This window comes from Callorhinchus milii, unplaced genomic scaffold (assembly GCF_018977255.1).
Source record: "Callorhinchus milii isolate IMCB2004 unplaced genomic scaffold, IMCB_Cmil_1.0 Scaffold14, whole genome shotgun sequence".
Classification (NCBI taxonomy): domain Eukaryota; kingdom Metazoa; phylum Chordata; class Chondrichthyes; order Chimaeriformes; family Callorhinchidae; genus Callorhinchus; species Callorhinchus milii.
In genome coordinates this window covers 6,802,834-6,816,768 of record NW_024704755.1, presented here as the reverse complement: position 1 = coordinate 6,816,768, position 13,935 = coordinate 6,802,834, and the positions used below count along the sequence as shown (strand labels likewise).

At 36.3% G+C, this 13,935-nt stretch overlaps 2 protein-coding genes across 4 annotated transcripts in view; one reads left to right on the top strand and one right to left on the bottom strand.

Moving 5' to 3' along the window:
- Nucleotides 1-13,935, top strand: part of zgc:165481 (uncharacterized protein LOC100073327 homolog) — a 33,489-nt gene that overhangs the window by 14,957 nt on the left and 4,597 nt on the right. The window lies entirely within an intron of this gene.
- Nucleotides 7,010-13,935, bottom strand: part of cep89 (centrosomal protein 89) — a 33,861-nt gene continuing 26,935 nt past the window's right edge. For 2 of the 3 annotated variants that reach the window (XM_042340517.1, XM_042340518.1), the window contains one exon: nt 7,010-8,369. In XM_042340517.1, coding sequence (XP_042196451.1) covers nt 7,931-8,369 — 439 coding nt within the window. In that variant the 3' untranslated portion in view covers nt 7,010-7,930. The remainder of the gene's footprint in view (nt 8,370-13,935) is intronic. The other variant, XM_042340519.1, reaches the window with a different exon arrangement.

Genomic DNA, 13,935 nt, shown 5'->3' with positions numbered 1-13,935 from the left:
TAGTACTGAAGCATTTAAAAATAATCTTCCACAAATATATTTCTGTTTCAAGATGATGTTGAAAATGCAACTTTTAATCAGTCCACCTTACATTTGTTTTATTTATTGGTTTTCTTTGGAATTAAATGTTTATGCTCATTTCTACTCATACATGCTGCAGGATTACAGTCACTTATCACCAGTAGCTGAAACACAAATTTCACTCTGGCTGCCATTTATTTTGAGATTAACCGTTTCCTGTTTGCAAATTGTAATATGCACCTAGCTGAATAAATCTATCACTCTCTAATAACTCTATGAGTGATAGATTTATTCTGCTAGTTGTTTCAGAACAGCAAGACAGCCATTAGAATGCTTTCAGATATGTACCCGGATGTATGTTCTCAAAGCGTTTTCTAAATTCGTGGATGTAGTTTCAAAACAGTCCATCCATTTTCAAGAACTACCCAAACGAAACAGATGACAACTCCGTGTAGACATTCAATTATTTTTCTGTGTGAGCAAACCAATACTGGAGCTGCAAATTAGCATTGAAACAAACGCATGAGCGAATTAGATTATGCCTGAAAATATAGTTAAATGGAGCACAAAGCTAATTCTATTCTAACTAGGAAAGCACAATTAGCCTCTGATCCTTCAATCATGTCTACATTTGGTAGTAGGAAGCATCACAGTGATATATCTGCATAACCAGTTTAATTGATGGTCTGTGCCTTTTAATTAGATTTTCAGAGATCAAACACCAAATAAACGAAAAAGAAAATGACAGAATAATTTCTTGCAGTTTAGTAGTTAATGAGTCCCAGAAAGCCATCACACTCTTTCTTTGATTTTGTACTTCAGAAATATTATTAGCAGCAACAGGAGGATAGAAACGTCCATAGTCATTTCTTCAAATGGAGTCCCTGTAATTCAAAATAAATACTGCTACTTATTAGATAATCACAGGCCAGAATTTCCAAATCCCATCCTGCTTCGCGTGAAAGTGAAGGTTCTCCATTATTTAAAATGGCTTAAGATTATTTTTAAGACAACTATTATAGTTCTACTTCAAATTATTACCACTTTTCCTGTTATTCGGGGTCACCTAGATCCCATGCCACGATCCCAGTAAAATGATCTAACCTACCATAAGAAAGATGGGTAATACAAATCATCACCTGGTCAAGATTAATACCTAGACAAACTCTGAGAAGCACAAAATGTATTTTTATAAATCCATCCTGAATTTTTAAGTACTGCTTAAATTTATTAAATTGATCTCTTAAAATATATGTGATTTTATGCGATAACAACAACAACTTGCGGTTATATAGTGCCCTTCACACGGGGTAGGGTCCTGGAATGATAAATGTCTTCGTGCCCAAAGCATTTACATTAGAACTCAATAATAATGAATATTCCCAGAAGACCACCACCTAAGGTGTCCTGGGGTTTTGTATTTATGGCATAATTCACAATACTCTTGAGGAGCTGCAAAAAGACAGACTAATTGTTTTTTCCACTGCTAGATTAGAGGCAAGAATTCACAGAATACAATAAAGCTAGGCAAAGTACAGAGCCTGTAATGCTCCCTTTCCAAACCAGGACACTGAATAAGTCCTTAAGAACCAGCCTATTAGTGTGGAAATTTGCCAATTATAGTAAATAGCAACAACAACAAAATTACATTTACAGAGCGCCTTTCACGTCGGGAGGACGTCCCAAGGCCCTAGACAGTCAGGGGTCAGGACCAACAAGTCAGGGTCAAGGTCAACAAGTTTAAATATCTATATGAAAAGGTCCTTCTCATTTGATCAAAACAAGTTGAATTTATTGTGCCCATAAATCCAAAAATAAGCATTGGATCTGATTCGTCTGTTTCTATGATGCATTCTTAAAACTCCGGATGAAAACATTGCAACATTGATCTGGTAAACAGTTCAAGTTCAATAAGGATGTCACAGCTTTATGTAAGAGAACAGCCAATACATTTTTTTGTAATGGGGGCTAATGTAACATTGCAAAAGAGCTGAAAATCCTAAATTATTGCAGAGATTGCAAAGAATAAAAGTCCAAGCACAGAATATGAACCCACACCTTATTTTATTGGCCAAATTATCATGTTCTAGATAAACCTGTTTTGGTAAATCATAAAGTAATTTGATCAGATAACACCAGGGAAACTGCTGATGAACTAAAATTTAACTTAAATTTAAGATTTATAATATCTATGATATTTAAAAAAAAGCTGGTGAAGCACAAAGCCATAACAAAATTGGGAGAAATGTTTAACAGGGTGTAAGCTCCATGGAAGGCTGGTTCTTTTTACACCTACTTAACAGCTCCACTGTCCTACCCTATTGTCCATGTGGCTGAAATGTATTCACAGTCCGATTCCTTGGGAGCTGGTGCTGAAAGATACAGCTGGCATGTCAGGCTATTAAATGAATTATGTTAATGTGAGTGTCTTGAAAACTCATGAATCTTAACCTTTCAAATAAAAACCTGGCAGCAGGAGTTTTAAAACTGCTAATCAAAATGAATGGCTTGAAATTAATCTGCAGGGGTGTCTTCACATATAATTCTTGAGAGATTCCTCTAAAACCTCTCAGTGGTGAAGATTGAAGATGTCAGACAATACCTCGCATCATTTTGAGTGTAATGGGTCCCACTACCAAATCCAAGCACAAATAGACGAAAACAATGATAAGGATATGGGCATAAAATATTATTAGAGACTGAAAGCTAGTCAGAGGTTAAAACCTTGTAGTGCGAAGATTGGAAATTAAATTTGGGCAAAAGTCATAAAACTACAAGAAAGTGATGCCGAATAATTATATTTATGTCACACAAAGTGCCCTGAGTACTTTAAAGCTCGGTTTATTATCTTGCAAAGTTTAAAATCCACTTGTACATCAGCTCTAGCCATAAAAGGTGATCCATGGCTATTTTATAAGCATAGCCTCTGTATTGTAGAATGTACACTGTAATAACGTACTATACCTTTCTTTTGACGAGACAGGTCTCAAAATTCCGGTAACACTATGTTTGCCTGCATTGACATCATTTTTTGGACAAATGCCGTAGTACTCTTTGTGTCAGAAAGGCACCAAATAGTACTACAACATTTGTCTAAAAACAATACTGGCTGTCAAAACTAAAGTCAAATTCAATGATTTGAAACATTTTGTGAATTACGCAAATTAGACGAACGACAGAACAAATAACTTCACAAGAAACGAAAAGTGGTAAGAAAATAACATTCAACAATGTTTTTACATGTGTTCATTTTACCTTGGCTCACAGTAGAATTTGCACAATGCTTCAGTGCAAATTTGATTTAATCCACAAACAAATTATGCAATAAGAAAGTCACAAACCTGGAAGGAAAATATTGCATCCATCATAAAAACAAATGTTCAGCAAAAACTACAAAATAGCATGACCTAGTTATCTGACTTGCTTTAAAAAAAACAAGGTTATTTTTTTCCTTGTCTTTTAAAAATAGAATTCTGAGAATAAACAGTAAAAATACCCTTTTGCAGAGGACCATAGAAAGCCCAGGGGTGTGATTACTTCAACGTGTGAAATCTGATGCTATTAAAAACAGATGACAATGTTGCCCATATGACCTGGGTTTCTATGTGTAAAAATGATCTTTCTGAATCTGACTGAAGATGAATCTGCCAAGGCTACTGCAAAATGTAGAGTGACAATGTGCAGCAGAATTTTGCTGCAAGCAGCTTTTTAGATCAGAAACGTAGAAGNAAAAAAAATGCTTTCACAATGTTTTAAAACTGTTGGCCCAGACCAGATCAAAACCTTAAGTCCAGCACCTCAAGGCTGAATAGAAGATTGAAAACTTTGAGCAAAATTTGCAAACAATTAGTTTTACAACCCACCTGCCCGGGTAGAATTTTTCAGATTATATGGGTTTTTGTCCGTTGTTACTTAATGTATGCTGTAAGTCTACTACCATCACTTCCCCTAATTATAAATTAAACGTGGCCTTAATGACAAAATACTAAAATGCAAACACAAGGAACAGCAGGAATTCAGCAAAGGCCATTCGACCCATTGATCCAAAGTTGGGTCCTGTAATGTATTGGTTAGAGCACTCGCCTCACAAGCGAGAGGAACTGGATTCATTTCCTGGGCAGGGTGAAACCTAAGGCAATTTTCCTTACTCCAAACACCTCTGTGTACCTGGCAGTAAGTAGAAACCTAGATGTTAGTCGATTGGCAGATCACTTTCTAGAGGTAATAATCCCCTTAAAAATAACAATAATTTGGTCACTCAATCCACGACTGTTTGTAGGATACTGTTATTTGCAATTAGCTGCTGTGTTTCACTCAAAAAAACACCTGCGTGGACTGCCCTATATAAGTGCAAGTTGTCGTTGAATTCCTTAAGAAGTTATTAACTATCACTTGCAATATAATCCATTATTTTGCATATCTACTGATATTAAGTGAATATTTACCTATTACCTCGTACTTACTTGATTGACCAGTTCTCAGACTGTTTTTCCTACAATGACAGCAATGAATGTGCTGTGGTCTTCTGTTCAGCACTATAAGATATACATCGAGGATAAACAGATTCGGTGAATACGTGACCAAATTCAGAAAATATATTTTATTTGGTAATGGGTTTACCTCAAATTCCATTGTGAAAAGAGATGGAAAACAAAATGATGGATGTGCTGGCATGTCCTATAAATAGAATATAGTCCTCTCCACACTCCTACCAGTTATCCAGTTATTCATGAACATCTTTGACCAGCAAACTCAGATGAAGTTGTAACAGTAATGTGCTCAGTGGGGGGGCTTGTGGTGGCACAAACTTTTTAACCAGAATTTTGGACAGTAAAATATATTTTTGGAATGTTTTTCTGTTTTTTTTCGATATTTGAATGCACTAATGAGATCACTCGTTGCTAATAGAAAGAAAACGAAAGGGTTACAATCATTCAACTGCCATATCCTGATGAATAATGAAAAATGATCGACTGGCAACAGCACTGGACTGCAATGATAAGCGTGGGGTGAATTAAAAGGCCATTCAATCCTTTCCTTCCACAGAGGCCAAAAGAATTCCAATTCAATTTTAGGCGAGGGACTGTGTGGGTTGTGAAGATATGGAAACTTGAACAATGGTGATGTGGAGATGGGTTAACGTTATGAGTTACCTGGTCCAGCTGAATGGCTCTTTTTCATTCACACTTTCTCGTATTATTTTCCAACATCTTTGTACTTTAATATGCGCTTCCAAATGTAAGGGAAGCCAGTCCTGGGATGGGAACATTGAGTCATGCCTGGATTGCTCTTGCATACTCCCTGTCAGCTCAGATCACTGTTAAGACAGAGGCTGAGAATAGACTGCCATCTTCTGTAGTCTGTAAAGAAGTGAGTGGGATGGACAATTTTTATATCCCCTCCGCCAAAACAAAATCAACCAAAATTATCTGATATATCGGCACCAATTTACTACAGTGTTAACCACTAGTTAACAAACTTAATTGCAATTTTTAGCTCCCTTAAACAGCCTGTTTTGTGACTAGAAATCTTCCAGGGCAAAATATCAGTTAAAGAAGTGAACCAATTAAATTAAATACACTATTTGGAGAGTCTGCATTCTAATGAATCCATAAAATGTATGACATATACAGAAGCTTTCTATTGAATATTATAGATTGGACTGTTTCTCGTATTTCATTCAGAAATTCTGTACTGACATGTTAATTGTCAGAAAGTGCTACATTTCTGGATTTCTGCTTTTAAATCACAAGCCTGCCTTCTTCAGCTTCTCTGGGATACCTTTCTGATTCTGCCTTTGTTGTTTTGGCCTTGAATGTCAGAAAAATAACATGAATGAACATGAATGCATTAGTGCCAGTACTTGCCTCTGTTGGTTGCTTTAGGTTTTCAAAGTTGCGTGACCCAACATCTTGGGAATAGATTCACCAGCTTTACAGGGTTCACTTTCTCTCATTTTAAAATATTCAGAAAACAAGAGCAGCATCAAATTACATTTGTACAGCGCCTTTCACGTCAGGAGGATGTCCCAAGGCACTGGGACCAAAACCAATTTAGTAGTCTTACCAGGAATATTAAGTCATTTCACTCATTAAAGGCTCAGCTGAAATTCAAATTACAGCTACAACAGGTCTTTAATTGCAACCGTCTTTTTATATGTCTGTCTGCACAAGGCTTTTCTTAAAATGAATTCAACGGTTTAGCCTTAATCGAACTTCCCAGTAACCCATGGCAGTTTGATAATCTTCAGTGTGTAAAAAAAAACTCCTAACTCTTGTCCTAAATTTACCGATCGCATCTCTGAACCTGATCTTTCTTGTTGAATCTGAAAGTATTATTACAGATTTACTTCATCACATTCTGAACATCTTATATGGTTAGTTTACATGGAAATGTGTTATTGACACAATTAAATGCTTCAACATGCTGTCCTATTCTCCTGTCATCGCCTGAATCTTCACATACATGCTGAAGCCTGCCAGGATTCACCGAAGGAATAGGAGAGGTGTTATAGTATTCTGTCAAAGTGGTTGTGGCTACCAATGCTACTCCTCATTTCATAACTCTTGGCTGCTGTGCATTGGTTATGACAGAGCACTGGAAGTAATAGCATTTTTCATTCTAACAGATAGCGATGGTAGTGCAAAGGTCTGAGAAAAAAATCACAAAAAATATAAGTGTAATTTACAAAATAAGAGAGTGAGAAAAAAGAAAACCTGTAAAAATAATAAAGTTGATGGGCAACTCAAAAACCTTGTGTGAAATAGAACTTGAGGCAGTCTAGCATAAAAATCTATCAATTATTTCTCAAGTTATTTAGCTTAAAACAAAGAGTGACTGTTTCTGACACATTCAGAAATATTACCCTGTAATTTAATTTCAAGGCAAAATCCATCAATATTGCTGTACTCATCATCGATTTTATATTCTTCATTAAATGGGAAAAGTTTCTAAAGTTTGAAGATAAGACGTTTAGAAATCCAAATGATTAAGATTTTAGTTCATTTAATGATAGTAAAATGTCAGCACACAAAATCCATAAACATCAACAGTAAAGGACAAAATATAATTTGGGGAAAGCAGGTGATAACTTAACTCTGCTCTTCTAGTTTATGACCAATTCCAACTACACAGAACACGAAAAGACCATTGTGGTCCAAAGTTTTAAAGAAAAATGAGGGACACAAGCAATTATATCCCACAGGTTATACAGTCTTGTGCTGCACTACCAAACATCATTGTAATTAAATTTTCTAGGTGTATGGGGAAGAAGCAAATAAATGGGACTGAGGATTGCTTTTTCGTGTGTCAGACATCAGGCTGACCCAAAAGAAATTCAGACAGCCAGCACGGAGCAATAGGCTGAAGGGTCTTCCTGTGCTGTAAAGTTCTACGATTCTAACAATATTACTTTTTCAACTGTAATATATTCTGTATCAATTCTTGGAATCAACCTCTGGAACACCCATATGCTTTCCTTTGTCTCAGTTTTCCTGTTCCCTGTGCCTTAAACTCTGTATTCTAAAACTCAATGAAATTCTACGGTTGGATAAAAGTTATACAATATTTGGAACCCGGAACATATAAACTAAGAACCAATGGATGTTTCTAAACTAATAATTGAAGAGTACCTCTCAATAATACGGGTTGAAATCAAAATAGTTTTAAAAGGTCTTGGAGCGATTACAAGGATTGACAACAATAAAATCTGAACTCAATGCTTCTAGCCGAGTGATAAATAAAAACTAATTTAAGTGTTGAATGGCAAAGGAAAAACACATTTGTAAAATGAAAGACTGAAAAACCACTTTTCAATATGCACTAAGCATTTGCAGCACACTGAATAGAAAATAAAACTTAATTTGTGGAAACGTTAAATGTAGAAACATTGGTAGCAATCGCAATGGTACTAGGAGTAGAAATCATGATCGTTTTTTTCACTTTCATCAGAGGAGGCATTTTGTTGTTGATCAGAGTCAGACTCGAACATGGGACTCATGACAATTCCTTCTCTCGACTTCTGCTTTCTTTGAGTAGCTGTACAATCTCCACTTTCAGCCACACGGTGAGGTAAAGGGACATCATTATTTGATGGAACGTAATCCCCATGTGGCGTACCATCCTCCAACCTTCTGGGGGAAGAGACGGTCACATCACAGTAGCTGAATGCTCTGAAGTTTGAATGGCTACTGGCATATCTGTGAGGGTTTTCATCTATACCAGAGCCGTAAAAGTGAGCGGGGGCCAAGAGACTATTTTTATTTAAAGTACCACGCAAAAGATCCTTTATATGCCGATTTTCTCTTGTGGTTGATTCCCAGACTGTCTCCAGTTCAGTCTCCACTTGCCTAGAAAACAGCGAATTAATTGCATTAGTTTCCTTGGACTCTTATCTTGCTGGCATGAGTTACATAATGATGTCACTTCCATCATTGGCACTTTCAGTCTCCTGTGGTAATAAATGCTTCATACTCACCAGAACTCTCCAATTAGTATACTGCGTTATAATTAACCATAACGAACTTTGAGGGTTGATGAAGAAGATCAAGATTTTCTTAAACACTCTACTGAGTGCTTCCTTAGCTGATTTTTAAAATTCTTTTTAATATACTTGGCCAGGAGGAATATAATGGTTGTTTGCAGTCATGTGAATTCATATATTCTTTCACCTTTGATATGCACAGATCGCCAACCGAACAGGTCAATTGATGCACTAAGTACTTTTGATAATCTGATGTGTATAGTCATTATGATCAATTTTTTATTAAAAAAACAAATTAACATTCACAAATTCAGCCAATAGATCATCAGGATAATAGCCCCCACTCTGTCAGCTGCAAGTATTCTATGGATATCAGGCATTTTCAGTTTCAAACTAGCGACGATAGCTTCACAACACAAAACAATTCAAAATTCAACATCAACTCACAATCGCATTTTCAAAGACCACAAATATAACTTCAAAGGTGCATTTTAAATCATAAATATTTTATAACAGGATTCCTCAATAAACAGAAGTACATTTTATTGACCTATGAGAGTTCTGATCTAAACTAGATACTATTCAATCAGGAATTAACTCGTTGGGCATGTCAATTAAAAATATGTGACGCTTTCTTTGGATATAGATGATGAAAATGTAAACAGGCTATTCAATAGTCTATGCTTTCTTTTGTTCTTAAGCAATAAACCACACTATTTTATTTTTAATTTGAATTATTAAAGTAATTACAAAATACATTATTTTGATATGCTTCAGTTTTTAAATAATTCTTCTGAAACTAAGATTTTGGTTCGCTGCAAGGTTATGTCTGAGAAATATGATCTGAAATGTAAAAGTAGCTGGAGGTTTTTTTCCTTGTAAATGCCATCACAACCTATTAATGTCTCAGTCTAACGTTTTTGCCTTTTTGATTACAATTCTAGGTCACAGAACTGGTAAGTCATGTGCCATGCATGATAATATGTTGTGAATAGTCACTTTTCGTTTTACACAAATGAATTGAAACTGTGGCCATTAATAGGTACATTTTCTAAGTTTAAATTAAATAATGCATTCAAACCCTACATACCCATTCTTCTCACAATATACAGTTTTGCTAGTTCTACATTTTATTGGAACTGCCCCTGTTCTTTTTCCTTCTGATTGATGACAATTGCCTTTCATCTCAGATGAGATGCAATCAAGACTTCTGAGTGAAACAAAATTCTGAAGAATGATGGTCTGTTTTGGCTCCAGGTCTGTTGTGTAGAATGAGAGAGAGGTTTTCCTGGTATCACTGAGTTAGTCTCTTGCAGTCTGTGGAGAATGCTAAACTCAAGAAAATAGGATCACTTGTCGTGTCCCAAAAATCCATATCACAGTTATATCAGCAATTACTATTTTGCCTCCTCTGGAACACAGCTGACCTGTCAAACCATTTGAGGCACTTTTATATGTTGCAGTAAGGATTATTTATATTGTTAATTTCAAGGTATCACAAACACCGATGTGTTTCTTATTTTCAGTTTAAGTATCAGCCTGTGGTCTGTGGAGATGTTGACATGTGAAGTCTTAAGTAATTGTACTTTTAAGTGGTGGTACTTTTGAATTTGTTCCATCTTCTGCTGCTTGTTCTATCTGTTAAGTGTTCTTGAGTTGAAACTCAAGTATATGTGATACCCAGCATATAATCAATAAAATGAACCTTCAGACTAAAATCATTGGAAACTCAATCTGAACTGTAAATAGATCAGTGAAATAGGTACACATTGCATACTAATTCAGTTTGTGTTTCAAAATGAAAATAATTTAAATTCTATACAATTAAACCCAAATATCTGATATTCTCTGATTATTTCTTAATTTCCCTTATCTCCTTCATCCCCTCTCCACCACCAAACAACAACTTGCATTTAAATAGCGCCCTTCACGCGGGGTAGCATCCCGGAGTGCTTTACAGTGGCAGAATCTGACCCTGAACCAAGGGGAGAAGGAGGGAGGGGAGGTGACCGTAAGCACTTTTAGGCGGGATTCTAAAGTGGGGCGGGATGGGGAGCCTGGCGCCGTTATTTGCCACTCTCGGAAACAAAAACACATGTCCTTACAACTGCCCTCAAGTCCTCTGAACTCTTGCCCTTCTAGCCCTCTGCCTGCTATCAACTTTCTGCATAACTGCCTCACTGCTATCCTCACCATCCTCACTCTTTTATCACATCCCAAACTGCTTCTGACCCCTGCAAGTCCCCCAGTACAACAATCACCTCCACTCCCTAACTGAAAATCACTACATCAAATTCAAGGATCATTATCTTCAATACTAATAAAGATGAAATGTCTGTCTGTCTGCCAAGAACACAATAACCGATTGATGTAGAGACATGATTTATACCTCATCGGAAAAGTCTTGCATGGGGTGGTGTCACGGGCATATTTTGTTCGGGAATCTGCTATCGTGACCTAAACAAGCTCATCACATATTAACTCCAACAAGGAGTCCTCCCAATCAGGAGTCCTCTCAAAAGGATACGTGTGCAAATATGTGAACAAGCAATGGTAACAAGTTCAACAGCACATTTTCTTAATCTTAAGGGATACAAATGCCTAAGAAGTGAAGATCAAGCCTTTCAAGGACAAATACAAATGCCAGACGAAAGAGAGAAGGCCGATTAAATGAAACTGGTTGCAAGCATAGCTGCAATGGGTACAGGTAGTTTATTATAAAATTAGTGAGAAAAAATCTCAGTAAATCAGGCAGATAATAAGATAATAATGTGCAGATAATAAGCAAACTTCTTTGTATGTCTAGGTTCCAAAATGGGTAATCCTTCAACAATTACTTTTAAGGTAATAGCAAATTCCATTTAAAAATTATGCAAAGCACACCTGGTACTTAAAAAAGTGTGCTTTTGGACTCCATAAGGATACATATTGTACTACTTTTCTAAAAACATAATTATCCGGTCATTAAGTGATGGCATTGATGAGATGAGTACCTTGATCTTAACCTTACAAAGCCACTGTAAAGTTTGCACTGCAGCTTCTTACTATGGCAAAGATATCCTCAGGATATAATTCTGTGATTCAAAAGCCTACTCTTCCGGAAGAGATTTTTTGGCATTAATGCATTACAGTAATAGAAACACTAGGAAGGATTAACTGATGTCAAAATGGTGCATTATTTTTATGGCATGCACTTAAGTTAACCACTAGGCTGATGCATATCTTCTGCTATGTAAAGAGCATCTCAATTATAATTCCTGCAACAGCTACAATTCTGCACAACACACATTTCAAAGGTACAGTTCAGCCTGGCCCACAATGTTTTTCAAGCTCAGCCTGATAAACAAGCGAGTACATCTTCTTTGAACCATTTGCCTCCGGTAGAAGCTATTTTTGTCATTTCAGAAACTTTTAACTCTACTGATTCTCGAGCCCTTACATTCACATTCCTTTAATGACAAGTTCCTAATCTTCTCACCCATGCCATGAAGATGAGATACCAAATGGAGAATAAGTATTGCTCAGTGGAACAAACAATTAATAGGACAGGCACCTTTATCACCTGTTAGTACCTGAATCAAGACTGATACTAATACTGATATCAGGCTAGTTATCTGGTTGGTAAAAATAGCATATGGCACGGATAGATCTACACTGAAAGGAATAAAATAGGAGTATTCAAGAGACATATGAAGTTAGTATATAAATTATGAAAAAGTTTGATCATCTTGGCTCTGTTGGCTGTGCTCTCAATTAATTGTTACAACTTGGATAAAGAACTGCATCAGGGAACACCTGGAAGCTGTTCATCTGCCCCATCTTCTGGGGCAGGGAATGAAGGGAGGAGTACAAGAGGGAAGAAAACAATTAACCTCAAATAAAAATTGTATATTATACAAACCATAAGAGATTTGTCTTTTAAAAAAAAACTTCAATCATTTTTCTTCATGTCAGTTAAGTGCTGGCAATGCCCATAAGGAATTCAAGGACAATGAAGGATGCCTAACAGCGAGGTACTGGTTGAAACATGCTGCAAACCAGTCTGGTCCCAGCAAATTAATCAGACACCACAGTAAGTCAGCAAAGCAAGCTGTTTATATATTTTGATTGCTTTAACACAGTATGTAACAGGCCTTCCAAATGGTCAACATTTAAATTAAACCTGCACTTAAAAAAAGGAAATACCATTTAATAATCCTTTGATTACTTTTTGATTGAATATTGCTTCACAATATTTTACTGTGAAGTGCAGTGACTGCATTTTGTAACAAACCCAGCAGCCAATGTTTCGCAAACAGTCATGAAGTGAATGACCAATTTTATCTGGGGAGGGGTGGTGGGGGATTGTTGGGACACCGGGAGAACCACCTTTCTCTTTGGGATCTGTTACATGCACCTGAACAGGCCAATTTGTGTCTCAGTTTAATGTCTCATCCAAAGGATGACAACTCCAATCATGTAGTGCACCCCCATGACCGCACTGGATCGTCAACCTGGACTATGAGCTTAAATTCCTTACATTAGGCTTCAATCCTCAACTTTCTGACTTCAGAGGTGAGGTTGTGACCACCTGAGCCAGGCTAACATTTTTCATCAAAGAAGTATTTCTGAAGAATTGCTGGTGATTACTTTTCGTCACTGCTTGAATTCAGTATTAAGCCAGTATAATAGTGTGATGTAGTACTTGTATATTAATACACAAGTACTGCATCACACTATTAATTATGAACAAGTGTCTCTATTACCATTAACTTTACTTAGATAAGACATGATATTCATACATTTGAATTACATTTTTACCTCTTGGGCAATACCTAAGTTCATAACCAGGATTCATACATTCTGTTCAAATCATGAAAATATTTTTTCTATTTACATACATCACAGATTAATGACATTGAGATTTTTTATAAACTTCTTCAAAAAATTACAAACGAATAATTTATTACAAATACTCAAGTTCTATAGCCAGTCCTTCAGTACCTCATGGCAAAATTCTGAAATTCTGATAGAGGTTTCTTTAATTCATTGTCAATTATCTAGTATGTTATTTCATTTAATCCCCGTAAAATGGTTCTGTGGGTAGTGCTTGCTACTTGAACAACTGAACAATTCTGTAGCAGTTCAGGATTTAGCTTTTCAATGATTTAATCTTATCTCAAAAAAGCACAAAGATCTCCCAAAAGAGCTGATTAGGTTTTTGCCAATTTTCCTCCCTCTGTGCTGATGATGGGTTGGGATTTCAGACAGCTGCTACCAGCAGGATATAAATCTCTGCTGGCATTATCACTGGAGAGAGAGAGGCTTTCATTCTATACACAATCAAAATCTCAGTTACAGAAGGATGATTTCAGCTGTAAGTGTCTGCTTCTGCTTCAACATCAAAGGGACCACTAGGATGCATAATATTATATGCAAAAGCATTTGTCTTC